This window comes from Nannobrachium achirus (genome assembly GCF_963921795.1).
Source record: "Nannobrachium achirus genome assembly, chromosome: 11".
Classification (NCBI taxonomy): Eukaryota; Metazoa; Chordata; class Actinopteri; order Myctophiformes; family Myctophidae; genus Nannobrachium; species Nannobrachium achirus.
This window is the reverse complement of record NC_137820.1, coordinates 20,039,553-20,067,544: the sequence shown is the minus strand read 5'-3', so window position 1 is coordinate 20,067,544 and position 27,992 is coordinate 20,039,553. Positions and strand designations below refer to the sequence as shown.

Genomic DNA, 27,992 nt, shown 5'->3' with positions numbered 1-27,992 from the left:
TGAGTGTGGAGTAAATGGAAATAACGTCAATCAAAGGCAAAGCTTTCAGAGCTAGGAAGGAGCTCTAGATGGCGGATGAGCCTTGGGAAGGGAACCATGGGCATTCGTTAGACCGATTTCTCTTGCCGTTTATCTAATGGAAAGTAGCTCGTTGTGATCCATAATTATAAATAGGGACGAAAGATTAGTATTCCGGTTAGGAATTGGACGTTTTCGCCGTTTTTTGTTGGCTTTTTTCGAGTCGTCAGAACCGTGTCTGCCGAGCGAATGGTCGAGTCGTTGTTTTCCACTCTGGGCTCTGGCAGCCATGGCGCTCCTCCATTTTTAGTGTGCTCCGTCTGTCGCCTGCTCTGACTGCAGACCGAACACCCAATAGGCCTACAGGCATAGTTTTCAACATAGATTGTTGACATTAGTTTATTTTTATTTAAGTTATTGCTTTTTTAAGTGTCGATCGCTTTTTTTGTTTAGTTTTTTACTGTAATTTGACGTTTTTTTAAAAGCTGTTATAACATACTCGGAACTACTACTGCTTCATTATACCTTCATGTAGTACATGGAATTGGTATGTTTACATTGTATAATACATTACATTATCTGCTTTTCTTCTTTTTGGTTAATATTTGGCTTGTCTTTTATCTGATGACGCAGTTGAAATTAATGCATGCGGCTTGCTCGGTGGATAGCTACTATTGAAACATCGCTGGGCATTTAAGTCAACGTAATGGCACATGTCATTTGTTTAGATTTTTTTTAAACTAAATGTAAACAATCATTCTGAAGCACTTCGAGATTATAACGTTATGTTTGTTTCACTCCCCATGCAACGTCATTGTTTTACTGCCACGAGCTGAAGGCAATTTAACGGGACTTGTATGATAGTTCATATGTTCCCTGTAACTTTTTGACAGTACTAAATACCAGGACAAACGATCAACGTTAATCAAAGATTTCCAGGATACAACGATGATGAAGAATAAAAATAAAAAGGAGGATGAAGGTTCGACTCAGAGCAATGCATCAAGGTACGATCCTATACTTTTTTTTTCACCTTTTTGACATCTTCGATTGTTTACCTTTTCAAGCATGGTTGGTCACCTGTGCATATATTTTGGGCATGGTTTTCATGATGTACTGTTGTGTCATACCAATGACCTTGCCATTGTTTAATAGCCACACCCAGATTTTTCCTACCATTTCTTATGCTCAATACTGAGGATTTGAGGCCTTTGTGGGAGATTATTGCCCATAGTCTGTGTGTATAAAACAACTGTAAACATGTTAATAACAAATGGACACATGTTTGTTTGTCGATCTTCCTATAATGTACCTTGTCTTACAATTTAGCACTGCATTGCACCATTTTATCAACGTTGATTTATTTTCAGAGACAATCCATTCATTTAGGCCTATTGTGGACCACCTGGACATTTGGAGGGTTTATATGACAAGCATGCTTTGCATACTTTTTCTTTTGTATCAGTCACAATCTCCTTATGGCTATGATTAAATTGTCTGGATTTTTTATTGAAAGTTTTCACTTGTCACTTAAAGTTTCTAATAACCCAAGTTACCTCATGTTTATAGGTCTGCTCATAAAAGCCCTTAAGATAATTATGATGTTTTTTTTATATAAGCATTGCTTACACATTTACCTGCTTTCAGCTCAGCAATACCTCATATAGTACAATGTCAAGAGAGATATTCAGTGGCTTGTGCTACTTAAACCTTTCAGGGTTTATAGTTTTTTCCTCGATAATGGTGCCTTTTTTGAATAGCCAATTTATTCAAATTAACATTATCAGCCTTGATATTTTGTTTGCCCCCCCTCCTCAATTGCATAACATTGCTGTCTGATTACAGGAGCATGGCAAGTGTAGAAAACACTTTGTGCATTTTTAACAAGCAATTATTTTATCCTAGCCATATTGAGATTTAGCCTTGTATCAAAATCTCTATAAAATTATTCTAATGATGATTTATCATTTTGTCTTAAAAAATAAATATTTTCTTTATATTGCTTGTGATTCACTGTTGAACAAATTGATAGTTATATAAAAGCTCTTATTGGTCAATATGAGTGACATTTGTTATACTCCAGTCCAGGCATAGTCTGGTAACTGTTTCCAGATGGTCACCATGTGTGGGTTTGCAGGTATTGTCTGTGTATACATGTTGACTAATAATTAAATACATACAAATAAAGATGTTTTTAAACTGGGAAACTGATGTTCTTAAACTGATAATGATATCAGATCATGTGGCATCAATAAGGTCAGTACAATCATTCCTGGCCTGCAATATACACAAACCATATTAGTTATCAGTTATAATTAAAATATATCTGTCTAAACTGTGCAGACTGCAGAAAGGACTTGATTTTGTAATTTGTACAGATCCATCTGAAACACAATTTTAAGCACAATATGAACAGTCGCACTATAACCTTTCTACATTAAGACACTGGGGAACAATATACCATTCAAACCATCTAATATTGTCTATGTTGCCAGTACACTACAACCACTGTAATAGACTTGGGCGTCTGAAGGCAGCCATTTTATTATCTTGATTTGAGTGTGTGTGTCCTCACCCAGTGATTGTAACATATAGTTTCACTAGAGGTCTGTATTTGTCTCACACAGATTAGAACAAGAACAGAAAATATAATCCATTTGTGTAATATTATTTCACTTCATTACATCTTGGTTAACATGTGATCCTAAGTCACAAAATGGCTCTTTGTGCACAGCATGCTGGACTTTCTGTATTTGATGTGAAAGCATAGAATTACAGAGGAGGAAACAGGAAGTGTTTCACAGTTCAATGGCTTGCATACTGAGCTGAGATAGGCTATCCTTCTACTTAAGCAACACATGAGCCAATAGGAATTTGAGATTGGTTCATGTCCCACCCAGGTTTGACCTCACTTGAAATGGAAAGAGACATTTACTTCCGTGTTTGGTCAACAGTCTGGCACTGACGGATGTGTGGCTATTATGAAAGAGAGCAGGTGTTTGCACAAAACCTAAATGTTAACAAACCATTGACTGTATTTAACAACAAACAACCTTAGACATTTTGAAATGTTAACTTCTCTACTGAAACACATTTAAACACTTTAACACGTATACAAAATAAAAGGCAATTTTCACTTTTGTCTTCCAAACTGTATTACCCCTTTTGTTCACCTAAGACAGTGGTTCTCAACCTGTGGGATGGGACCCCCAGGGGGGTCCCCAAATGATTTTGGGGGGTCCCCAGATCATTAACTTAATGTGTAACATTGTTTTCTCACTCAACAGAAAACAAACCAACAAAAAGTTTAAGTGTATGGAGGGTACCTGCACATTTCTAAAGTGACAATCTGAGGACTTTTTAATACCTCTAAAATGACTCTTAAATTGTCTACATGCTCATAACGCCTCGCAATGCGTTGTGAGCATGTAGATCTGCTATTTTCATAATAGAACCATGTTATACAAAATGTAATGCCTCAACTCTTAGTGTTCGCGTCGGGGGGGGGGGGGGGGGGGGGGGGGTATTTTGATTTGTTAATACCTAATCGCATGATGTTCCAGGGAAAGTGTCAAAAGTGATACGTATTTGATAAAACCTTTGATCACTTCACTGAGAGAATTTATATAACATCACTTACTTGAATAATTGTCATGGTTTTGTGATCCGGTCTTAATATTTTGAGATTCATTGGTTTATTTATCCACTGCAACAACCAACACTACTTGTTAAATAGGACCCTTACATGGAATATTTATTAATTTGGTGTCTTGTTACTGGATCTTGTAAATGGGTCACAGTGCTTTTCCGGTGTTTTTTCCGAATCTGCCACAGCACAGAATTACATTTGAATGTGATTTACAATTTTCTTTTGAAAGTGGTTACTAGTCATTACAGGCAGGCACCCATACTGGATTTCTTTTTTTTTGTTTGTTTGTTTTTTGCCCTCAATGTCATATAAACACATTTTTGTGTTATACTGTATTGCTCAATATTGCTGGATTGAGATTTTGGTTTCATGGATTGCACTTAAAGGAGTAGTTCACCCCCAAAATGACTTTTTTTCTATTGATTACTCATGCCATTGGAGAGTAGAGTTCAATAATACTTTTAGTTTTTTGTCGCATTCCTAAGACAAAAATGTGATAACAATAAATTTACCCCCATGTTTCGAAACGGGTCCCCATCCGGAATCAATGGGGGTAAATTTACTCGAATCAAATTTGTCTTAGGAATGTGACAAAAAACAAAAAATATTATTGAACTCTACTCTCCATTGCATGAGTAATCAATAAAAAAAAAACATTCTGGGGGTGAACTACTCCTTTAAAGAGGAATGCAACAAAAACCAAAAAATATTCATTTTAGGGGTGAACTACTCGGGTGAACTACTCCTTTAAGATGTTGGTAGATAAATAGTGTAAAACTGAGAATGTTTTTTGCTCTTTTAGCAATTCTGCTTCAGATGAATCCAACCACTCTGGCTCAGAGTCTGGAAGCCAGTCTGAGAGTGAGCACGCCAATGAGAGGCGTAGGTCCCACAACTCTGAGTCCAACAGCTCCTCAGAATCGGAGAGTTCTCAGTCAGGGAGTGAATCGGAGTCCAAATCCCAACAGAACTCTGCAGAGGTCAAAGACAAGCCGCCAGCCAAAAAAAAGGACAACCTGGCAGATGTAAAGAAGGTAACTTGCACCTAAAAGCCCTGACACACCAAGCTGACTTGTCTTGACTAGTACAGTCTACGTTGGGAGATCAGATTGGGGGTCGTCTGTGATAAGCGATTTTAAAGGATTTTTGAAAGTTCATAGTTCTTTTCTGTACCTGCTTGTCAAGAGGAAATAAATCACCCAACTGCATACTGCTTGGGGATTCCAGATTAAAATCGGATTACCGGCCCACGCAACGCCTCACTACCACTGATGGGTGATGGCATAGTACACACCACACTTTCTGTGATCAATGTTCGGCCACAGAAGCTACTCGACATCCTAACGTCAGCTTTAACTCCAGCCTTAACTCCAATCCCAATGAGTCACTAAATAATATAATGTAGCTGTAGTGCTTCCTGTAGGGGTGTTGGGTAGATTATTTCATCGCCAATTCATGTGTTGACCATTTTAGACCATAAAATGACTGAGAAATCACATCTTGAAATTGGTTACTATGTTACAATCAAAAGGTGTTTCTTTTTATAATATGGAACAAAGAAGCATTCACAATTTTGTGACTTTGTTATTTTTTTCTTAACATAATACCTCAATAAATTTATTTATTTGTTTTAATCACTTGTTTTATGAAGGGTAGGCTTGCAGGACATGTCACACGTTCACAACAATTAATTGATTTTGTGCTCTGAGCTTATACTATTGAGATAGGATTAATTAAAAGGGAGCCAAAAAGGCAATGGCTGATTAACTGCATTGTGGTTACAGATGTGGGAAGAACATCCAGATGTGTATGGGGTCAGGAGGTCCAATCGCAGTAGACAGGAACCTGCTCGCTTAAACATTGGAGCTGGGGTAAGAAGATGCACATGGAAATAGAATAGCAGCATTCCAAAAGCGTTAACGCATAGCACAACACTGAAAATGATGAATGTTACTCCAAATCCTTAGCTAAGCTTATAAAATGGTTTGCTCTCTTTATAGTATTGCACCATCTAGTGGACATTCTGAAAAAGTGCTGCTATCATTTGCTGCATAGAGCCTGTTATTTAAGCTGTGGTGACCACATTTGCAGGGCAGCAGTGACTCTGATGGTGAAAGTCCCAAGAGAAAAACACGTTCTAAGAAAAAAGAGTAAGTACTATTAAGAATTTATTGTTCATTCGAATTATCTCTTTTCATGTGGTGACATTTTCAATACATTTCTTTTCTGATGCATAAAATCATTCTTTATAATAGAGCACGTGTACACCTTTTTCCTTGTGCCCATATCCATTTTTGCATTATTCGGTTGGCTGAATTGTTAGTGTAAGTATGTTAGTATTGTCGTTGTATTCTTTTACACACTTGCACATGGGTATCTGTTTGATTCAATAGGGATACAAATGGGCTGTTTGAATTATAATTAGATAGAAAGGTGACTCCCCAAATCTTCAATCAAATTTGATGGCGAGATCAGTGGATTATCGCTGATCAAATCAAGTTTTCTTGAACACCCTCTGGCCAATATACTACTGGGAGAGAGGAAAAGAAAACAATGGCAATGATGGGCCTTAAGGGTGAACTTTTGGTATTTCTGTGTTATAAGAAATACCTGGAATGATGATGAAGAGGATGAGGAAGATGACAGCAGTTCAGACAGTGAGCAGGAAGAGAAAAAAGTTAGATCCAGACGACTTGCTGCTAGAAGGTAAGGGTATAGCCAAGACTGGCCGTCAGACAGGTACCCACTGATCAACTCCGATTCATTCCACTTTGTGTGATCAGTTACTTGATATCTTTGCCTTTTTGGCAATGAGAATTCATCACTGTGCTCCAATCTGTTAAAATACTGTATTTTTGACCATTTAGTCTTTATTATCTTGTGTGAACATTTGTGTAAATAAAACTGTTTACAGTTAAACATTGTGTATAACTGAAGTTGTTTCTAGGCCATTGACTGAAATTAAGTGTGCTAATCAACAAGTTCACAGCTGGAAAGCTCAATGACCCCAAGCTCTATGACAAGCCTGGTGTTTTTCTTTTTCTTTTTTTTTTCTAATTGGCCCATGTGTGTCTGTGCGTATCTTGATGCTTTACAGACCTCAGGCCAAATCGTCAGGAGCCAAAAAACAGCAGTCCCAAAAGGGAAGGAAATCCAGAAAACAGGAGTCATCCGCGGAGGAGGATGATGATGATGACGACGACGATGACGATGACACTCCAAAGAGACAAACTCGTGGACGTGCTGCTACAAAAGTCAAAAGGTAATTAATGCTGTTTGTAGTCTCTATGATAAATCACAGGTCAAGTGCGTTTTTGCGCTTGTTTGTTTAATTTGTTTTAGATAAAGAACAGGGAAGCTCTAACTTTTCCTTCAGTCTTATTTCTCTGCCCAACTCTTGTGTCATACTATGATTTGGTTGTTGTTGATTGTTTGTAATGCAGGCGATAGATGAACTTTAAGCTCCAGCTTAAAAAACAAATGGTATAAAATGTATATTTGTGGATGGGCTTAATATACTGTTAGTTTCTCCTTACTTCAGCTTTGCTGACATAGCTGCTATGCTCTTCTCTTTGTGTTGTCTTGCAGTTATAAAGAGGACCAACATGACTTAGAGACAGACTCCGATGACCTCATTGAAATGGCTGGCGATGTGGCAGAGGAACAGCAGGATGATGACAGTGAGACCATCGAGAAAGTTATGGACACGAGAACAGGAAAAATAGGAGGTAATCTAATAAACATTTAACAATGAACCCATTTAGAACGGGTACACAGTATTGTGTATCATTGTTTTATGCTTTAACTATTAGCAGATATACAAGCTCACAGCTGCGAGCTTGTAGATCTGCTATTTTTGAAAAATCGTGAAAATTAGATTTTTTACCCGATTCTATAAGTGTCTTTTGAATCCTTCCAAGGTTTTTTGAAAACCCTATGTTTCCATGTCAGCAATCTGGCCAGCCATCGTCAAAGAAAAGGTCCTTTTCACTTTACTGGAGCTCAGTTAGTCTGTTCTTGAGAGACCACTATGTCAGTGGTTCTCAAACGTTTTCATGTGAAAGACCCCCAAACTGATATTTATTTGGCCACGAACCCGCATCTCAAAATATTTAGTTCCAGGGACCCCCCAGAAGCAAAATTTGAGTTACAAACGTTCGCTTTGAAAATACATAAATTCAAAGATTTGCACACATTTTCACGACTTTTTCAAAAATAGCAGATCTACAAGTTCGCAGCTGTGAGCTTGTATATCTGCTATTTTTCACTGGTTAAAGCATTCAATAATTCTATGCCTAAATGGGTTAAAGTGTCCTTTAAGCACCACAAATGCAACTTTCATGTTTAGAATTTTTATCAAATGATAAGTAGAACATAGAACACTTTTTTTAATCCGTAGGCTACAGCAGCCTATAACTAACGAGGCATACGTTTGTCAAATTAGGAAGAATGATGTCATACTCAGCTCTCCTTCCTGATGCCAAATAATAATAGTAACAACACAACACGTTCAACAATAGCTATATGTAGCTATATGGCCACTTGGCCAGGGTATAAACATGTATAACAAACAAATACAATTTCAGCTTACGTTCTCTCTAGTTGCGTACGTTGGTCGGTGACATCTAACGGAAGCCTTTCCCCTCCGCTCTCATCTTGGCTGTCAAATCAAATCAGCTTTTCTGCCCGCCGGTCATCACAATGGCGAGGTTACCACATTGAAGTCTGCCATGCTGCTTTGCTTGGGTGAAGGCTTTGGGGGTCTTGCTTTAATAATGTAAATTGACATGATAAGTAAACCAAATTAGTCAGTTTAAATTATTATTAAAGCGACTCTCATTGTGGACACAATATGTGTGCTTAGTGTCTTGCCCATTACCTTACCAACATTGGGTCTATTTAGAGATGTTGCATCAAATTCTCTCAGACGTGCCCTGCTTCCTCTGCATTCTTGCCTTTGGTTTGCTTTGGCATGCTTTGGCTAATAGAGATGTCCTCTTCTAGCCACTGGGGCTTCCACTACGCAGTATGCTGTTGAGGAAAATGGAGACCCGGGAGAAGGCTTTGATCCAGAGAAGGACGAGGGGGAGACTCAATATCTGATCAAGTGGAAAGGCTGGTCCTACCTCCACAATACATGGGAGAGCATGGACACTCTGACCCAACAGAAAGTCAAGGGTCTAAAGAAACTGGAAAACTTCAAGAAGAAGCATGATGAACTCACTGCTTGGTAAAAATTAATGTATTAATTGATCAAAATTAAATAAATTGGCATGTGCACATTGTTCACAAATAAACAAACCCTTCACAATTTACTTATAACTTATGTTATGTTTTTACAGGTTGAAAAGATCATCCCCCGAGGATATAGAGTATCATAACTGCCAACAGGAGCTCACCACTGACCTGAACAAGCAGTTCCAAATTCTGGAGAGAGTCATTGGTGAGAAGAACAAGTTAACAGCACTTACATATAATGCTCTGCTGGCCGGAAAGTAACCTTTTATGTACAAAACTGTTACTGGAAAAAACATGTTCAAAGGGATCCAATATAGTTATTATGCAACTAGCTATGATTATAAAACCCACAGACAGACTTTGAAACTGACATATCTGTTAAGGCAACTTTCAAGAAATTGTTAGTTTGTGTGAATAGCAGACCTTTAAAGGAGTAGTTCACCCCCAACATGACTTTTTTTCTATTGATTACTCATGCCATGGAGAGTAGAGTTCAATAATATCTTTTGGTTTTTGTCACATTCCTAAGACAACAATTTGATTTGAGTAAATTTACCCCCATTGATTCCGGATGGGGACCCGTTTTTAAACGGGTCCCCATCCGGAATCAATGGGGGTAAATTTATTGTTATCACATTTTTGTCTTAGGAATGTGACAAAAACCAAAAAATATTATTGAACTCTACTCTCCATGGCATGAGTAATCAATAGAAAAAAAGTCATGTTGGGGGTGAACTACTCCTTTAAGCTCACAACGTGTCATATCATGATGCGGTGTGCATTTGTAGATCAGCTATTTTCCACTACTTCTGCGTGACGCTGTCATACAACGGGCATTCATTTACTGTATGAAAATACATAAGATGTAAGGATGCATCCATACATAAAAAGATGTATGGTTTTTTAGCTGATAGCATTTTACTTGGGTGCATTTGTATTTTCCTTTCAGTGTTGCTAATTAACTTTTTCTTCCTAACAGCCATAAAAACGGGAAAGACACAAGGCCCCTCCGACTTTCCTTGTAAGTCCATATTCATCATAAAAGTATTGTGGATTACTAGTCTAAAGCAATAAGCCACATGTGGGGTCTAATAATACACCTTAGCTGTTCCTGCATGGCATTGAGAGCATGTTAAACCACGACCTTGTGTGGCTTATTGTTTTAGTTTTTTTAACTGCTACCAAATATGGCAACACGAAAATCATAGACATATTTCTAATTACAATTCACTACTACGAGAATAATTTCTACAAGAAAGCTGTCCCTGCAACTGCCTCCACAAACAAGGAAGTCGCTGTGCAAATGTGAGCAGCGCGCTTTACTGTATCTGGTTTTAAAGTGATTTGTAAAGCCTTGCACATGCGCAGGATGAAAAGGAGCGTGCCTTTTACCTTGCCATTGGAAAATCTATATCACAAATACATGTTCCATGCATGCTATGGAACGGCAAGGTGAATATTGACATTGGCGGTGTGATATTGATCCTAGGCGTTTGTTTTTATAGTATAGTTCACAGAGGGACTCAGTCAATCAGAACCAATCAATGGAACTATCCGTTTTAGCCATTTGATATTTTTGTCATTTAACCCCTTCGCCATTTGTCTGCAATTAAAAATAGAATAAAAATCTTTCTTTTTACATTCTCAAAAGCACACCACAAGTCATCGTCCAATGGGCCAGAGTACTTGTGTAAATGGATGGGCCTACCCTATGCAGAGTGCAGCTGGGAGGATGGAGCCTTGATCAGCAAGAAGTTTCAGCGCTGTATAGACAGCTTCAACATCCGAAATATGAACAAAACGGTCCCCTCCAAAGAGTGCAAAGTAAGTGCAAGTCAGAATGACTTCCAATGTCACCTCATACATTTTGTGTTTGTTTTTGTTCACATTATTAGAGGGAAACCAAAGCTAATGGTCACTTTAGTGTTATACTTTTGTGTTGGTTGGTTGCTTTAATGTTTATTGCATGGTTTTCTAATCGCAATATTTAGGTGCTGAAACAAAGACCAAGATTTAGTCCACTAAAGGAGCAGCCATCTCATATTGGAGACGAGAACCATGTGCTGAGAGATTATCAGCTTGATGGATTGAATTGGCTGGCCCACTCCTGGTGCCGGTAATTATAACATTTAATAATAATAATAATGAAGATAAAACTACAAATGTACTTTCTTTATCCACCAATTATATTGGGATGACACACAAGGTTGTAAGCAAGATCACACAATGTTCTTTTGTCTTTCTCTTGGTTGGTCAGGTGCAACAGTGTTATTCTCGCTGACGAGATGGGTCTGGGGAAAACCATCCAGACCATCTCCTTCCTGTCCTATTTGTTCCATCACCACCAGCTCTATGGACCCTTCCTGCTGGTGGTGCCCCTGTCCACCCTCACCTCCTGGCAGAGGGAGTTTGACATCTGGGCCCCTGACATGAACGTGGTGATCTACCTCGGTGATGTCTTGAGCAGGAAAACGGTGCGGTGAATTCCGTCAATGACATTTTGTGTTGTAGATTTGTGGTCAGAACTCAACGTGAAAGCTAACGGCCTGCCCGCCCCTGTGCTCTTCATTGTGTTGTGAATAGATCCGTGACCAGGAGTGGGTGAACCATCAAACAAAAAGAATTCGTTTCAACGCACTTATAACAACATATGAAATTGTACTGAAAGACAAGGTAAGTGCCTTCCTATGTGTATTCACCATTTGCTATGGTGTCGTATATGGCATTTTCAAATTATTTTATTTAGATATCTGGGCATATAACTAATTAAGTTGTAATATTCTATCATAATTTAATTATGAATCACAAAACTTCCCCAGGGGGTTCTGGGCAACATCAACTGGGCCTGCCTGGGTGTGGATGAAGCTCACCGGCTGAAGAATGATGACTCCCTACTGTACAAAACACTCATTGAGTTCAGGTCCAACCATAGGCTACTGATTACTGGCACCCCGCTTCAGAACTCCCTCAAAGAGCTGTGGTCGCTTTTGCACTTCCTAATGCCTGAAAAGTATGGAATTTGTTTCCCCTCGTTAAACAGTCAAAACATAGTTTGACATTATTATTGAAATATATAAAAACCTATTATGAATATATATATACCAACCCCTCTTTATCCCCCATTTAGGTTTGATTCCTGGGAAGATTTTGAGGACGAGCATGGAAAGGGGAGAGAAAATGGATACCAGAGCCTACATAAAATCCTTGAACCTTTCCTTCTGCGTCGTGTCAAGAAAGACGTGGAGAAATCTTTGCCCGCCAAGGTGGAACAGATCCTCCGTGTAGACATGACTGCCCAGCAGAAACAATACTACAAGTATGACCCCCTTTTTTCTTTTGTTCCGTTTCACCCTCCTGGTCTGTTCTGCTAAAAAAAAAACTATTTGAACAGCAGTCAGCCAGTTAAGGCTGCACCTCTTTCTCGGTTAAACTAAATTGTTCCTGACTTGCACCAGGTGGATTCTTACAAGGAACTTCAAAGCCCTCTCCAAAGGCCCCAGAGGCAGCTCCTCAGGCTTCCTCAACATCGTTATGGAGCTGAAAAAGTGCTGTAACCATGGTTTCCTCATCAGACAGTCAGATGAAGAAAGTGAGACCCAACAGGAGCACCTGCAGGTAAACTGCCTAATCAACCTCCCCTCTTAGCTCCGAGTGTCTCCTTAGGGTAAAAGTCCACAGCGCTGTGAAGTGCAGCTTCGGAACAAATAAAACACGAAAGCTCAATTATTCCCGTTCTACTCAGTATTTTCAACCTTGATGTTCACTGTCGACTTCTGTTACCTCACAGAGTCTGGTGAGGGGCAGTGGGAAGCTGGTACTGTTGGACAAGCTGCTGACAAGACTCAAAGAGAGGGGCAACAGAGTCCTCATCTTCTCCCAGATGGTCAGGATGTTGGACATTATCGCTGAGTACCTAGCCATGAAACGCTACAATTTCCAGGTATGTTTTCCTGCCTTACTTGACTGCACTTGGTCTAAGGAGGTCAATGCTATGCAGGTGTAACATAAAAGAACACATTTCACAACTTATCTGTGGTGTTTACAATGCAGGAGCTGTCAGGTTGTGTTTAGGTTTTGGATTCAGGTGCTGGTAGGATCAGGTGTCGGTGTTGCTGGACACAACATTTACCAGACTGATAGTGCATGTAGTTTATTTATATCTACAAGTTATTTTTTGACAAGCACTGGCCAGTCCCCAGCAAGCCTGCCCACCCCGAGTGTGACTACAGTGTTGGTCAGACTGTGTGGGTCAATTGCTATAGACTGTAATGCTCTCTGACAATATCGAAATTCAGAGATGCTATGATTGCAGAGTGATGCTGAATTGGTGACAACGGCTCTGTAAATGTTATGCAAAGGATTTACATCTCTTTATTTTTCTCTCTTCTTAAGCGGTTGGACGGGTCTATAAAGGGAGAAATCCGAAAACAAGCATTGGACCACTTTAATGCAGAAGGATCAGAGGTACAAACGCAAGATTCCATACATTATAGTATGCATGTCTAGATTTTCTCATTAAAACATAGTTTTTCCTGCTGTATGAAATTCCTATTATTTTGTTTGGGCAACTTCGCTTTAGGGGTTCCGCATAGGATATATTGGTTGTATTAATAGTAGTGTCAAAGGGGGACATTACATATAGATGGGTCTATGCAAGGGGACTTCACATATAGATATCTTATTATCAGTCATACTGACTACTCCTTTGTCTTACTTTACATGCTAAGACATTTACTGCTGTAGATAGTTTGGTGAGTCGGTGTGATGTTTGATATGCTCTTATGTGCTAACAATCTCTATTGTTTTCTAGGACTTCTGCTTCTTATTGTCCACCAGAGCTGGAGGGCTGGGGATAAACCTGGCCTCTGCAGACACCGTGGTCATCTTTGATTCCGACTGGAACCCTCAGAACGACCTTCAGGCACAAGCCAGGGCTCACAGGATTGGTCAAAAGAAACAGGTAAACCTTGTGTCCCATGTCTAAGGACCTTCACAATACATAGGACAGAGATTCAGCAAGGCAAATGGACATACAAAATAAACTTCTACTTGTTACAGCAGATTTGAACCACTTTAACCATTATTTTGTGCTTTAACTATTGAAAAATAGCAGATATACAAGCTCACCGCGTCAAGCTTGTAGATCTGCTATTTCTGAAAAATCGGAAAAACGTGTGCAAGTCTTTGAATATCTTTGACCCGATCTTTGACCCGACTTCTAAATCCTTCCTCAAAATCAGCTGTTCTCAAACCTTTTCATGTCAAGGACCCCCAAAATTACATGTATTAGGCCACGGACCCCATCTCAAAATATGTTGTTCCAGGGACCAGCCCAGAAGCAAATATTTGATTTACAAATGTTTGCTTTTACATAGATATATTCAAAGACTTGCTAAAACAAATCATGATTTTTCAAAAATAGCAGATCTACAAGCTCGCAGCGTGGCACTCGGTGCCACGCTGTGAGCTTGTGTATCTGCTATTTTTCAATAGTTAAGCCCATTGCACACAGGACAGTTGCGTTTTTTTCGTTTGCGGCATGAATAAAACGCATTGGATTTGGTGTGCAAGGCTGTGCGGAATCAGGCTCTGCGGATCCAAAAAGGAGTCATAAAAGGAGTGATGAGTTTTTTACCGCATGCGACAAGACGCACGAATCGAACTGGGTTCGATCGAGAAAAAAACGCACGGCGGCAGCCACTCGTCGCATTTTTTGTGTTCAATCTCTGTTTTTAGATATTTTATTATTTCAGCATGCTACAACTGGTCAAATGATGCATTTCCTAGGCCTAAATGGCTTAATAAACATGAATAAATATTAAATCAGTTTGACGCTTTCATTTTACAGGTGAATATTTATCGACTAGTTACCAAAGGAACCGTAGAGGAAGAAATCATTGAGAGAGCAAAGAAAAAGATGGTTTTGGACCATCTGGTCATTCAGAGAATGGACACCACTGGTCGGACTGTACTGGACAACAACTCGGGAAACTCAAAGTGAGAAATTGAACATTATTCTTACATAATTATGTAAGAACATTTGGATCCTGAATCTGTCCCCACCACACATCGTAACATGACTGCATTCTGCTTACAGTACAAATCCTTTCAATAAAGACGAACTGACTGCTATCCTCAAGTTTGGTGCAGAGGAACTGTTCAAGGAGCCAGAAGGAGAGGAGTCTGAACCACAGGTACCATTAAACAAAAACGCAGTAAACAATCATACCAGAATTCAACATTGTTTGAACTTTGAATTGTTGAGAATTGTTAAGATCAAAGTTAACACCCAAATTGGTTTGCTTGCAGGAGATGGACATCGATGAGATCCTGAGGTTGGCTGAAACCAGAGAAAGTGACCAGGGCTCAAATGCCACAGATGAGCTTCTCTCACAGTTCAAGGTACCTACCAGTTTCAGTTTAAGTGGACAGTGTAAGCAAAAGTGATGAAAGTAAATATAGCAATAAATATATACGTGATAACACATGTTCTAGAGGATATTTTGCATGGATATGAATACAGGTATTCCTTGTGTCTTGTTGTGCCTTGGGTACAAAACGTTTGAAAACCACATAACCAATATTACTTTACCACTTAAGCTTTATTTTATTCTTTGGTTACATAAAAACAGCAGATCCATGTCTGCTTCAAGATCTGCAATTTGTTGGGAAAGAATCAAAATGTATAATTGACGGGTTAGTAGATATAAGAAATATTTGTTAGTTGCAGCCCCAATGCTGCTGAACACCTCCACATGTCCATCATACCCTGAGGGAAAGTTTGCTGTCAGATAGCACATGCCTCTTTCAATATCTTTAACTCTCTCTACACCCTCTCAACTAACACCCCATTCTCTCCCTGTTCTCACTCTGTTCCCCTATCACTCCTATTCTCACTCTGTTCCCCTTCCCCTATCATTCCCTCACTCTATGCTCATTCTGTCTTTTCTCTGTATTTCTCTCCCATCGCTGCAGGTGGCCAACTTCTCCAGCATGGAAGAGAGCGCTCCAGAGCTGGAGGAGACGAATACGCGAGACTGGGATGACATCATCCCAGAGGACCAGCGGCGCAAGCTGGAGGAGGAGGAGAAGCAGAAGGAGATGGAGGACATCTTCCTGCTGCCCAGGAGCAGAAGCTCCAACAAGAGGGTGAGGAGTAGAGACCGACTGATACATGGCTCAGTCAATATTTGACTATTTTGACAACACCAGCAATTACCCAGCGGATGTGTCATTATAGATGAAAATGTTAATTAATACATTAAAAATAACAGCAGATCTACAAGCTCACAATGTGTCGCAACGTGAACTCGTAGATCAGCTATTTTTTAACATTTTGAATTCGGATAAGTGGTTATTTGTGGTTTGCTTATACATGAATTCTTCTAAAATTGTATAAAATCCCAAGTTTTTGTCTCGAAAATTGGGATTGGCATCGGACCCAAAAGTCTGGCATCGGTTGGGCTCTAGTGAGGAGACACATGGTTGGTTCTTTGGGAGAGAGCGCCTTCCCCCATGGGGACTTGGGGGAGTGTGTGTGTGCCTGCACACAAACAAAATACAAATGAGTTTGAATGGATCGCTAGCTTTATTATTGTTAAATCCCCCTGTGGCGCGGCAGGGATTACTGATGTCGCATGCTGATCATTTATTTTCCTCATCTAGATTCATGGAAAATAAAATGAAGGTGGCATCTCTCCATATAAACATCTTTACTGTGCTTTGTTGGAAATTAACCAAGCAGACACAGTATCTCCATTCAGGCAAATATATTACTTGACTATATTCCATTTTGATCTTATGTCAGATGAGCAGGTTGTGGGAATATAAACAGTTGGAACATTGATTGATTTTATCTGGCGATAATACATACAAAACGGTCACAGTCATAGCATCACAGAGGATAAAAACACAATAAAGCAAGAGGGCTTATTTCCATTGTGTTCCTGACTAGATTGTGAACTCTCTTGTACGTTTTGACATCTGGAGTCTGAAGGTTGCTTTGTGTCCATCAGGCTCAGGCCAACGACAGCGACAGCGATGTGGGCGATAAGCTGAAGCACCGCTCCTCTGGCTCTGAGAGTGAGACCGACGACAGTGAAGATGACAAGAAGCCCAAGAGGAGGGGCCGACCTCGAGCCCGCAAGAACAATGTGGAAGGCTTCACCGATCCAGAGATCCGCCGGCAAGTCTTAGATTTGAATCGTTCAAATTGTTTTTCAAATGCATTTATTATTATTTGTTTATTTGTGTTTACAAGTCAACTTAACCATAGGTTTTTATTTCTACCTAACAGCTTCATTAAGGCCTACAAGAAATTTGGATCTCCGCTTGAGAGGTATGCATCGCTGTACCATAAACCTATAAATGTATGAATTATCCTTGAGCAGCTTTAACATGTCTGCTGTCCTTTAGTTTGTTGGTGACACCTTTGCTGTTTTGCAGGCTAGAGGCCATTGCCAGAGACTCTGAGCTGGTGGACAAATCTGTGGCAGACCTGAAGAGGCTGGGAGACCTGGTCCACAACAGCTGTGTGACTGCACTCCAGGAGCATGAAGAGCACCTCAAAGAGAACCCCTCTGAAGGTAATGCTGTTTTATTGTGGTATGGCCTGATTTGGATGTTTTGAACCACTTTATCACTTAACCACAAAGATTCTCTGAACTATTTTAGAAAATTGCCAATCTGCAAACTCACAACGTGTCAGAATGCGACGTTGTTGTGAGCTTGTTGATCAGCTATTTTCAAAACTTCCTCCAGCCGGTTTGAATTTTCTCACCAAACCAACAGTGCACAGTTGTGGTTTGAAATAGTATGTCATGCTGCTATGGCAGCCAGGTGAACTAAAGGTTGCAGATAAACACGCCATGTTTAAAGTTCAGCAGTTATTGAGATACATGTAGGACACATGCAAAATTACACGCTAAATTAAAAATAGCACTTTGTTGTCGAAAATGGAATGGATGTATTAGACTGAAATGGGCAAAAACGTCAACCATTATGGGAACTACTTTGTAGTGTGTAAAGTTGTTCAATTATGTATTTTGTCCTGCACCTACTCTACATGTTGCATTAGCATGTTCTCTTTGTTTGGATCAATGTATAGCACTAAAGGATGACACTGGAAAACATTTAATATGAAATACCCAAAATACTGGAGGGGGTTTTAAGATGTGATAAAGAAAATGTAACCAATAAAACAAATGTAATCTACCTGTAATCTCTGATATTTTAAATATTTTTTGAATGATTTATTATTTAATTTAAATCGTTATTTCTCATTTGTTTTAGCTAAAGGTCCTGGAAAACGCAGAGGTATCAACATCAAGATCTCAGGAGTGCAGGTCAACGCAAAGTCCATCATTCAGCATGAGGAGGAGTTTGAACCGCTGCACAAAGTGGTACCGTCCAACCCAGCAGAGAGAAACAAGTACGCCGTCATTGAAAACTTGTCAGGAGAGGGTACACACAGGGTTCCCACGGTCATGAAATTCCTGGAAATATTTTGAAATTAGAAAAAAAAAAAATCTAGTACTGGGAAAGGTTTTGGAATTGATCAAGGGTCCTGGAAGGTCCTGGAAAAATTAGCTATGCATTGTCTTTGGTTATTGATTGGCCAAATTGTCAAATATTAGAGGCAGAAATTGTGAAAATAGCAGATCTACATGCTCACAACGCATCGGCTATTTTCACAATAAGACCGTGTTATACAAAATTCCTCAACTCTTAGTGCTCGTCATGGTGCCGGGGTCCCCAGTTCAAATATGATTATTTCGGGGGTCACGGCCTGAAAAGGTTGAGAAAATTCTGGAAAAGTTTTGGAAATTAATTGGTAAAGATGTGTGGGAACCCTGTACACAGAATTGTCTCTTCTCAGAGGAGCCATGTTGACAGCATGCGTGGTTCTCCACAGGTTCCAGCTGACATGCCGGGTCAAGGTAGCGCACTTTGACACGGACTGGGACCTGCAGGATGACATTCAGCTCCTGCTGGGCGTCTATGAGCACGGCTACGGCAACTGGGACCTGATCAAGACCGACCCTGACCTTAAGCTGTCCGAAAAGGTAAATACCAGATGGCCGCTGAGAAGCGAGCAGGTTATTGATCATCTTGTTAATGACAACAATAAGTATAATATTACATCAAACTTATAGAGGGCTTTTCTATGTACTCAAATATGCTATACATTACTTTCTTTTTCTTTTCTTTTTACAAATAATCACTTCTGTGTGTGCGTGCGTTTGTGTGTGTGCCCTGTTCAGGTGCTTCCTGATGACCCAAGTAAGAAACCCCAGGCCAAACAGCTGCAGGCCAGAACGGACTACCTTCTCAAAATGCTGAAAAAGGAGCAGGACTCTACTAAAGACCCGTCTACACCAGGGGAGGAGGTACGTTAGCTGATGAGAACTGGACCATTCTGTTGCTGTCAACGATATACGTAGGGTGACCAGACTTCCCAGTTTGGCCGGGATCGTCCCGTTTTCAAATGGGCCCGGTTTGAGAGGCTGAATAAATGGTCACCCTAGATCTATGCAATGTTGTATTTCTACATTGTGCCCAGAACATACTTGCTGAGTGTGACCTAAGAGCAAAGTGGCAGCCATTGTATATAATAGCTCAAACTGTCCCACCCCTTCCCCACAGGTCAAAGTCAAAAAGAGGAAGCCTCGGGTGAAAAAGGAGAAGGTCATCAAGGATAAGGATGAGCAGGGCAATGACATCGCCTCCCCTCGTCTGTCGGACAACCCCTCTGAGGAGGGAGAAGTGAAGGTCAGCCCAGTCATCAGCCTTTTTTTACTGTAGTACAGTAAATCAATGTACATCAACACAATGTGTAATGTGTTTGTTTTTGTTTTGGTGTTTTTGTTTCTTTGAAATTTCACACTGCTCTATTTTTATCCGTGTGACCAGGATGACGCAACAGACAAGTCACCCGCCAAGAAGAGGCAGAAAAAAAAGGACAACAAGGAGAACAAAGAAAAACAGGGAACGCCTAAAAAGGAGAAAGAGGGAGACAAAGAGAAAAAGGCCTCCAAACCCAAGAAAGAAAAGGTACTTGTCACCGTCCCGTGTGTGTGTGTGTGTGTGTGTGTGTGTGTGTGTGTGTGTGTGTGTGTGTGTGTGTGTGTGTGTGTGTGTGTGTGTGTGTGTGTGTGTGTGTGTGTGTGTGTGTGTGTGTGTGTGTGCGCGCGCGCGTGCGTGCGTGCGTGCGTGCACACACGAATATCTTAACTCTTCAGGGGTCCGGGACCCCTAGGGGTCTTCAGAGTTACTACAGGGAGACCAAATCTGCATCCCTATTCTGAGAAGAACTTTAGCCAAAAATAGCAGATCTACAAGCTTTGCACTGCTCGCCTATTTTCTACGTGTTTGGCGTAGAGGGAAAAAATAGCAGACCAAGTACAGAGTGAAAGGTGAAGTTTACTAAGTATTGGAGGTTTAAGGTTAAATGTAACATATTAACATATATCCAACACTGTCAAACAAGTCTATGAAGCTAGTGGGGGTCCCTGCTTCATCTCTCTCTTAGCTATGGGGTCCTTGGGCTGAAAAACGTTGAAGACCCCTGATCTAGTCCATCATGTCATTGTAACATTGATCACTCAGAGCTGTAAGGTGACACACGGGTCTGGGATCAGGATGTGTGTGTGTTAGTGTGTTTCTGATGGTTTTTCTGTATGTTGTTTCCCAGGCTAAAGGAGGCAAAGGGAAGAAGACTCAGGGCCCGGTCCACATCACCGCCGGCTCTGATCCGGTTCCTATCGGAGAGGAAGACGACGAACTAGACCAAGAGACCTTTAGCGTTGTGAGTTGACACCCTGTTTTTCATGACATGCTCAAAACAAGACTCAAAACAATTCAATCAACATCAGTGGCGTCAGTTCAGAAAAAGCTAAGGTATGGCAACATGACTGGTGTCTTGCACGCGCGCGAAGGCGCGCGTGCAAGACACCAGTCATGTTGCCATACCTTAGCAACAGGCATGATACATTTATTTTAAGAAGTACATTCTATTTTCCCCCCGTTTCTACGGTTTCTTGGGCTGGATATGGCAGCCCGGAACGGTTGTTCAAGTGCAGCTAAACTTGGCATGTTAGTAAACGTACCACAATTAACAATAATGCATTGCACCTGTGCAGCTGACCTGAGGAACCTGCGGAACCTGGGAATATACCATTTTGTCAAGATGAGGAGAATACAAGAGTGGAGAATATAATTATAATACCATGTTAAAGTTACCATTTTGTTAAATTTTGCATTTGTAGTTATTTTACTGTAATTTAACAACATAATAACCAGAACAGATAGACAAAGAGACATTCATGGATTTATATTTAAAAGTAACTTTTATTCCCCCCCCCCCCCCCCCCCCCTGGACCCAGAGTATGGCAGCTGCATACCCCTGCCATACCCAATTGACGCCCCTGATCAACATGCGTACCACCATGACCAATAACTCCCCTGGGATGAAACTGGGTGAATACTTTTTTTAATGCTTTGTGGTGTTTGTATGTGCGTGCGTGCGTGTGTGTGTGTGTGTATGTGCGTGCGTGCGTGCGTGCGTGCGTGTTTCCAGTGTAAGGAGCGCATGAGGCCAGTAAAGAAGGCCCTGAAGCAGTTGGATAAACCTGACGAGGGCCTGTCAGTCCAGGAGCAGCTTCAGCACACGCGCACCTGCCTGCTAAAGATAGGAGACCGAATCACAGAGTGCCTTAAAGCCTACAACGACCCAGAACATGTGAAAACATGGCGCCGGTAAGCTGTAAAGAGGAGGATTAGAAGCTGTACGCGGCATAAAAGCAGAACATTGTGACAATGCCATGCTGCCGTCCTCTTTGATTTTAGTAATCCTTATCCTCTTTGTTTTATTGGCAGGAATCTCTGGATTTTTGTATCCAAGTTTACAGAGTTTGGTGCAAGGAAGCTTCACAAGCTTTACAAGATGGCACTGAAGAAGCGCTCACACGAGGAAGAGGTGAGTCGCATTTGTTCCTGCATTTAAATGACTTCCCTTCGTAGAGTTAAAACTGTGAGTTGAGTAAGAATGCACACCCTCTATATGTATTAGTAGCTTAATGACAAGTAATCAAAATATATATTGTCTTTTTTACGTTGAATGTATACAGTAGGTATTTAAGTTCACAAAAGTTAACATAAGTATAAGTAAATGCTTTTGAAATGAAATGAAAATGTTACTTTTCAGGATTCCAATTCAAAAATCACAAAAATAGCAGATTTACAAGTTTTGTTACTTTTGTGTGACATGGAATGACAGATTAGGGCATTCATTTACCCTCTGGAGTGGGTGTGGAAATATAGTGGCCCTCTCCATCATTAAAGTTTCCCACCCCTGCTCTAGCCAATCAGAATTAAGTATTGTCAGATTTGATATTGCTTGCACTGATTAACACTTGTGTTGCCCTTTCACATTTTTCAGAAGGAGCAGAAGAAGAAGGAGGACCCTGGGAGGGCAAAGCCTTTCAGACCAGAACCTTCTGGTTCCAGTCGGGACTCCACTGGCACTCAGCTGTCCTCCAAGTCCATGGCTCACCCCTCTCAGCCTGGCCCCCATGGTCACCACAGAGAACCATACAACCCCGCCAACAAGCGGCATTTCGGGAACGATGGTAAGCCCACACAATGTTTTTACTCTAATTATGTTAAAAAAGGAGTTCAGACATTGGCGCTGAGGGCAGTGTTCAATGTGATCTTTCACACATATCATGGTTCATCGCAGATAGGGGAGACTGGCAGAGGGACCGGGACCGTAAGTACAACTACCCCAGTAACAGCAACCAGCCGTGGCAAGGAGATCGCCATCACCCGTATGACCCACACCGCTATAAGGATCACTACGGGGATCGTCGTTCCCATGGAGGAGAGTCTTACCGCAGCTCAGGCAGTTACCGCAACAATAGTTCCCCTCGGAAGAGGCCGTATGAGCAGTATGACAACGACCGGGACCACAGGGGCCATCGACCTTATTATGACAGGTGAGAGACTGAGAGTCCAACAGACCTGCCGCTGTCTTTTGGCATGTAGTTATACATTGAGACATTATCACACTGCCTCACCTATCAAGCTGCCATAAAGAAACAGGAGATAGTCCTGACCTATGGGCCACATGGCTCTGCAAGGCTTGCTTACTTTAATTTAGAGACAAAAATGTGTGGAATCATCAAAGATCAAAACCATCCCAACCACAGTCTGTTAAAGATGTTGCCGCATGGAAAACGACTACGTAGTCTCAAAGCTACCAGCAACAGACTGCAAAAAAGTTTCTTTCCATGCACAATCAGGCACATGAACAAACTGTCAAGAACGAGAAGACCTTCCTTGCACTACTCTGCTTGAGCTGCTGCACCTACTGTACATAAATAGACACTGAAGTTGAATTGCACCTACTGTACATAAATATATACAGAGTGAAGTTGAATATACTAACCTGTTGCACATAGAATACACTGTGAAGTTGTCTACAAAAGAGTTTAGGTACAGTAGCAACTACTGTTGGTGTATACCAAACTTTATGCACATGTACATTTGAGGATGCTCTTTTATTCTCTCTTTGCTCTTTTTTTCTTTTGCACGCTTTATTTTCCCCCAATTCTTTTTCTTCTATTTGTTCTGCTGTTATTAGTGTATGTTACAGTCAGTTTGGGTAACTCAGTGAGATTGTGGTAAGAGCGCTCGTTTTGTCGTTCACCACTCACCCCTAACACCACCTGGATCAATTCACCTTGATAGTCTCTTATCAGCGCACCTGTGTAATTCTGCGAATTCACCTTGAGATGGCGACAACAGCCATTCACTTGTGCAGTCGCTGACGTCACTCGTTTGCGACACCTCTTTCGTTGTTTATCTACTAGCCCAGCTCGGCTGTGTTTAGCCATTAGCTTACAATGCCTAACTCTAACCCTAACCTTAACCTCTGTAAAACTATGCCTAATCCTAAACCTAACCCTAACCTCCGTGGGGTGAGGCGCTATCATTCCTGCCGACGCTACGTTGTCGTTGTTGTTGTGGATCAAAGCGATTGTTCCGCCCCGCACCGCACGACGAGCGCTCCTGTTCTCAATTTCACTGAAACAAAAAAAAAACGTGACATATATACCGTATATATTGTCTGAAGGAAGCCAAAGCAAAATAGGTTTTACTCTTATGTACAGTACCTACAAAAAGATGTAATAATAAAGAACAACCTTGAAAGCATATTAGGGTACTTTTTTAGTATGCCAAATAATAGTGGTACTAAAGTCTTGTAATCGTCTTAAGCGCTTTTCAGATGGCGTGTGGTCGCCGCTTCCTAGTAATTTATTTTCAATGAGAGGCGGGCGGTTATTTTGGCCGCGTGGAGAAGTTTAGGGGGCGGCGAGTGGACGTGGTCCCATGCGCGTGCTCGTTCGTGCATGCGGCGAGCTGGATTGTGGTCATCTTTGTGAAATACCACGCGGCATTTATTCGCTGAGCGAGTGTGTTTGTGTCTCACCGCGGCGCGGTCCCCGCTGATACTAGCGGGAGCCCCCGCGGCAACCGCACTCCGTCTGAAGGGCCCTTTATGGCACATTAGATTCTAATCTTGAGCCAAAGCAAACAACTTTATCCAGTATTTGGTAACAAAGTGTCTCTGATTCTGACTCATTTTCAGGCATCCAGAAGATGCCAAGAGAAGACGCTCTGATGAGTTTCGTCCTCCAAACTACCATCAGGGCAGAGATGGTCCTCCCTCTCAGGACTTCAGGAGGATGCCAGAGCACAGGCCGCCAGGCCCAGCCGCACCAGAGCACTACCGGCCCTTCCACCCCGACAATCCGCCTCCTCAGCTGGACCCGCGCTCTCCGCAGGCCCAGAAGTCTCCCCAGGCCTCCCGCTCGCCACCTGAGCGACCCGTAGGAGAGCAGAAAACCGGGCCAGACCCCAACTTTAACAACAGGAAGACATAAAGGTCAACCAAGTGACTCAACGAGGGTTGGCATCCAAAGCCACATGCTGCTGTTGGACACGTCTGGACTAGCCAATCATAAGCTCACAGCTGAAAAGGGAATCAACACAATGTCCCTCTTTACCAGCAAAACCATACTATTATGCTCCATTAACTGTGGCTGTGAAACAATATGTGCCCTAAAATAAGAATAGTGTTTCCTCCAAATCATCTTGCTGATGATGAAAAGAAGAGAGAGAGTAAACTGCATCTTTATTTAGTTGAAATGACTTGGGTCAGTTTGATGTGTATAGACTGTGTGGAACGCATAAGGACGTTTAGTCCCATGGACTATTATCTAAGGAACATGTAGGATGTCTGAACTGATCATGAATCCTAAAAGTGCCTGAAGTGTTTGGCCTCTTTGAATGGTACATGTTGTTGGGTTATTCTCCCAATGGAACCATGACATGGACTTTTTCGTTTTGTTTGTTTTGTGTTGAGCTTTAAGTCTTGAATTGGAAGAGTTTCGATACAAAAGAGAGTGTTGCACGATGTCATTTCACAAAGAAAAACGCACTCATCCCACTTGAAGCAAAATGGGACAGCATAGGTTTTTGGACATTTGTGAGGAATGATGGCATGATCAAGCCAGTAGCTCATTGTCTAAATGCTATTTAACAGGTTGACAATGTTTTAGCAAATTAATTCATGTGTATTGATAATCACGACATCAACATGTAATTGTATAGCTATATAAATCATTGCAATCCAAGTAATTCTCCACTGTAACCACTTTTCCTGTTAAGTAGGCCTCATGCTCTTAGAACAGTATTTAAGACAACGCAAAACACTAATTATTAATTATACTTCAGTATGTTTGATGGTATGGTATGGCCCGTACCTGATGGTATATTTACCATCAAGTACATTACTTGACTCATGCTAATTTATTTCTCCCACCCACCCATGCATCATGCTAATTTCTTTCTCACACCCACCCACCCATGCTCCGATATATGAGTATTTAGTTTTTAAGTATTAAAAACAAAACAAAAAAGAACATAGACTTTATTTCTGAAATTATGATTGGCTATTTTTTGATTCACAGTTGTGCTAATGCTGGCATATATATTTAAGGGAGTTATTCCGGAGCTGTTGATGGCCTTTCGTGTTAGTTTTGGTCATTCTGTTTTAAGTGCCAAATTTGAGACTGGTTCCACTCCGGCCCTCGTTGTCCCTTTTCTTTTGGGTGTTGATTGTTTAACGCTTCTCCATTTGTGCCTTATTTCCATGTGTATTCTCATACTGTGTGTGGGTTGGTGACAGGGTGCAGTATTAAAACCGTCCCATTTTAAGTCTGTAGCTATTAATAGTATTCAATGAAAACTGGTGGAGGGACCACTTGTTCTGTTACTTGTCATGTGGTTCTGCAGTTCCCTGAAAAGTTTTAGGGAAACATAATTGTCTGCAATTTTCTGTCTGGAGCAATTAGCCAACTTGTTACAACGAATAGCCAACACAACTTTCTTCCACATTGAACAAGCTACAGTTCCTGTATGTTCTTTCAACAAGCCTAAATAATTTATATTTGTGACAAAACCACTCTTCATGGGAAATGTGCTGTATATATGTTTATAGACATATGTAATAAACTTTGTTACATAATGAAAATCTGTGCGGGGATTATTCTCACTTCATAGTGGACTCAAAACCCCCAAAATTACATAAGACTATAGTAAGGCGTCAAAACATAGATTTTAAGTCTTACATTTCCGACAGTGCCTATCTTTTGGTATATTGTATAGCTCGTTGAGACGAATGTGTGGATGTGTGACACATTGCTGTGCGACCCCTGGAACCCTACTTTTTTTGGACAAATAATGCTGTCAAAAAAATGCTAACAAATGCTAATTCTAACAACAACCGCTACACAAGGTTGCACACAATTAGTGAGCTGCAGACACATTTAAAATGTCCTAGAAATGTTCTCCTTAATTCTAAATCTAATCCTAGATTTTTCAAAGTGAGAAACTCGGAAACCAATTGGTTTTAAGCGCCCGTCTTTTAGTATGTTGTATAGCTCTTTGAGACGAACGCGTGGATATGAAATTAATTCATTTTTTTTAGATTGTCTTCAAAACCCCCCAAATTACATAAGACTATAGTAAGGTGTCAAAACATAGATTTTAAAGGTCCTACACCATGCATTTAAAAATAATTTATATAACACTGTTTGTGTCCCAAAAACGTTTTTGAAAAGGTTTGAGGCTAAATTACCACTCCTGAATACAGAGCCCCTGTCATTTCTGCCTGGCTTTCAGAGCATTTTCAGCTGCAGTACCACCTTGTCCTGAGTGGGAGGACTGCGCTATTGAGCCAGTTTTGGCCCCACACTCCTCCCCACCTCCTGCTCAGCAGGCCTGCCCACCCCTCCCCAACCCTCTCCCAGCTCCTCCTGCCTCCTTCTCAGGCCTGCCCACCCCTCCCCAACCCTCTCCCAGCTCCTCCTGCCTCCTTCTCAGGCCTTGTGACATCACAAATCTGACATTTCACAATCAGGACCGTTCTGAGACATGCTAACATAGATCTGCCCATAAACTGAGAAAGACACAATGGTCAGAAATAGGACTTTGTGAGGATAGAAGTTGCTGGTGGGACACCAAGAAAATACATAAAAATTGGAAAAATGAAAATTCATGGTGTAGTCCCTTTAAGTCTTAAATTTCCGTTAGTGCCTATCTTTTGGTATTGTTGTATAGCTTGTTGAGAGGAATGTGTGGCTGCAGGCACATTTAAAATGTCTTAGAAATGTTCTCCTTAATTCTAAATCTAATCCTAGATTTTTCAAAGTGCGATAACTTGGACTATTATAGTCCTAGATTTTTCAAAGTGAGAAACTCGGAAACCAATTGGTTTTAAGCGCCCGTCTTTTAGTATGTTGTATAGCTCTTCGAGACGAACGTGTGGATATGAAATGAATTCTTTCTTTTTTTTTCAGATTGTCTTCAAAACCCCCCAAATTACATAAGACTATAGCAAGGTGTCAAAACATAGATTTTAAGTCTTAAATTTCCGATAGTGCCTATCTTTTGGTATGTTATATAGCTCGTCGAGACGAACGTATGGATGTGTGACACATTGCTGTGCGACCCCTGGAACCCT

General features: G+C 40.9%; 1 protein-coding gene across 2 annotated transcripts; it reads left to right on the top strand.

Moving 5' to 3' along the window:
- The first annotated feature begins 81 nt into the window (after positions 1–81).
- Positions 82–26,447, top strand: chd2 (chromodomain helicase DNA binding protein 2). Of its 2 annotated transcripts, XM_080737449.1 has the most exons (39): positions 82–565; positions 912–1,025; positions 4,470–4,701; positions 5,452–5,538; positions 5,759–5,817; positions 6,272–6,373; positions 6,765–6,929; positions 7,256–7,395; positions 8,672–8,897; positions 9,010–9,110; positions 9,885–9,926; positions 10,557–10,729; positions 10,897–11,021; positions 11,163–11,379; positions 11,489–11,578; positions 11,725–11,915; positions 12,033–12,221; positions 12,361–12,520; positions 12,693–12,845; positions 13,298–13,369; positions 13,716–13,865; positions 14,754–14,902; positions 15,003–15,099; positions 15,215–15,307; positions 15,881–16,054; positions 16,921–17,090; positions 17,202–17,243; positions 17,351–17,490; positions 18,197–18,335; positions 18,819–18,969; positions 19,168–19,293; positions 19,550–19,675; positions 19,817–19,957; positions 20,598–20,711; positions 21,483–21,661; positions 21,782–21,881; positions 22,344–22,533; positions 22,644–22,899; positions 24,555–26,447. In XM_080737449.1, the coding sequence occupies exons 2-39, from the start codon at positions 967–969 to the stop codon at positions 24,847–24,849; spliced, it is 5,415 nt and encodes a 1,804-aa protein (XP_080593575.1). In that variant the 5' UTR covers positions 82–565; positions 912–966; the 3' UTR covers positions 24,850–26,447. The 2 variants fall into 2 exon arrangements, with proteins under 2 accessions (XP_080593575.1, XP_080593576.1); XM_080737450.1 differs by having other exon boundaries at positions 82–1,025.
- Positions 26,448–27,992: the final 1,545 nt, after the last annotated feature.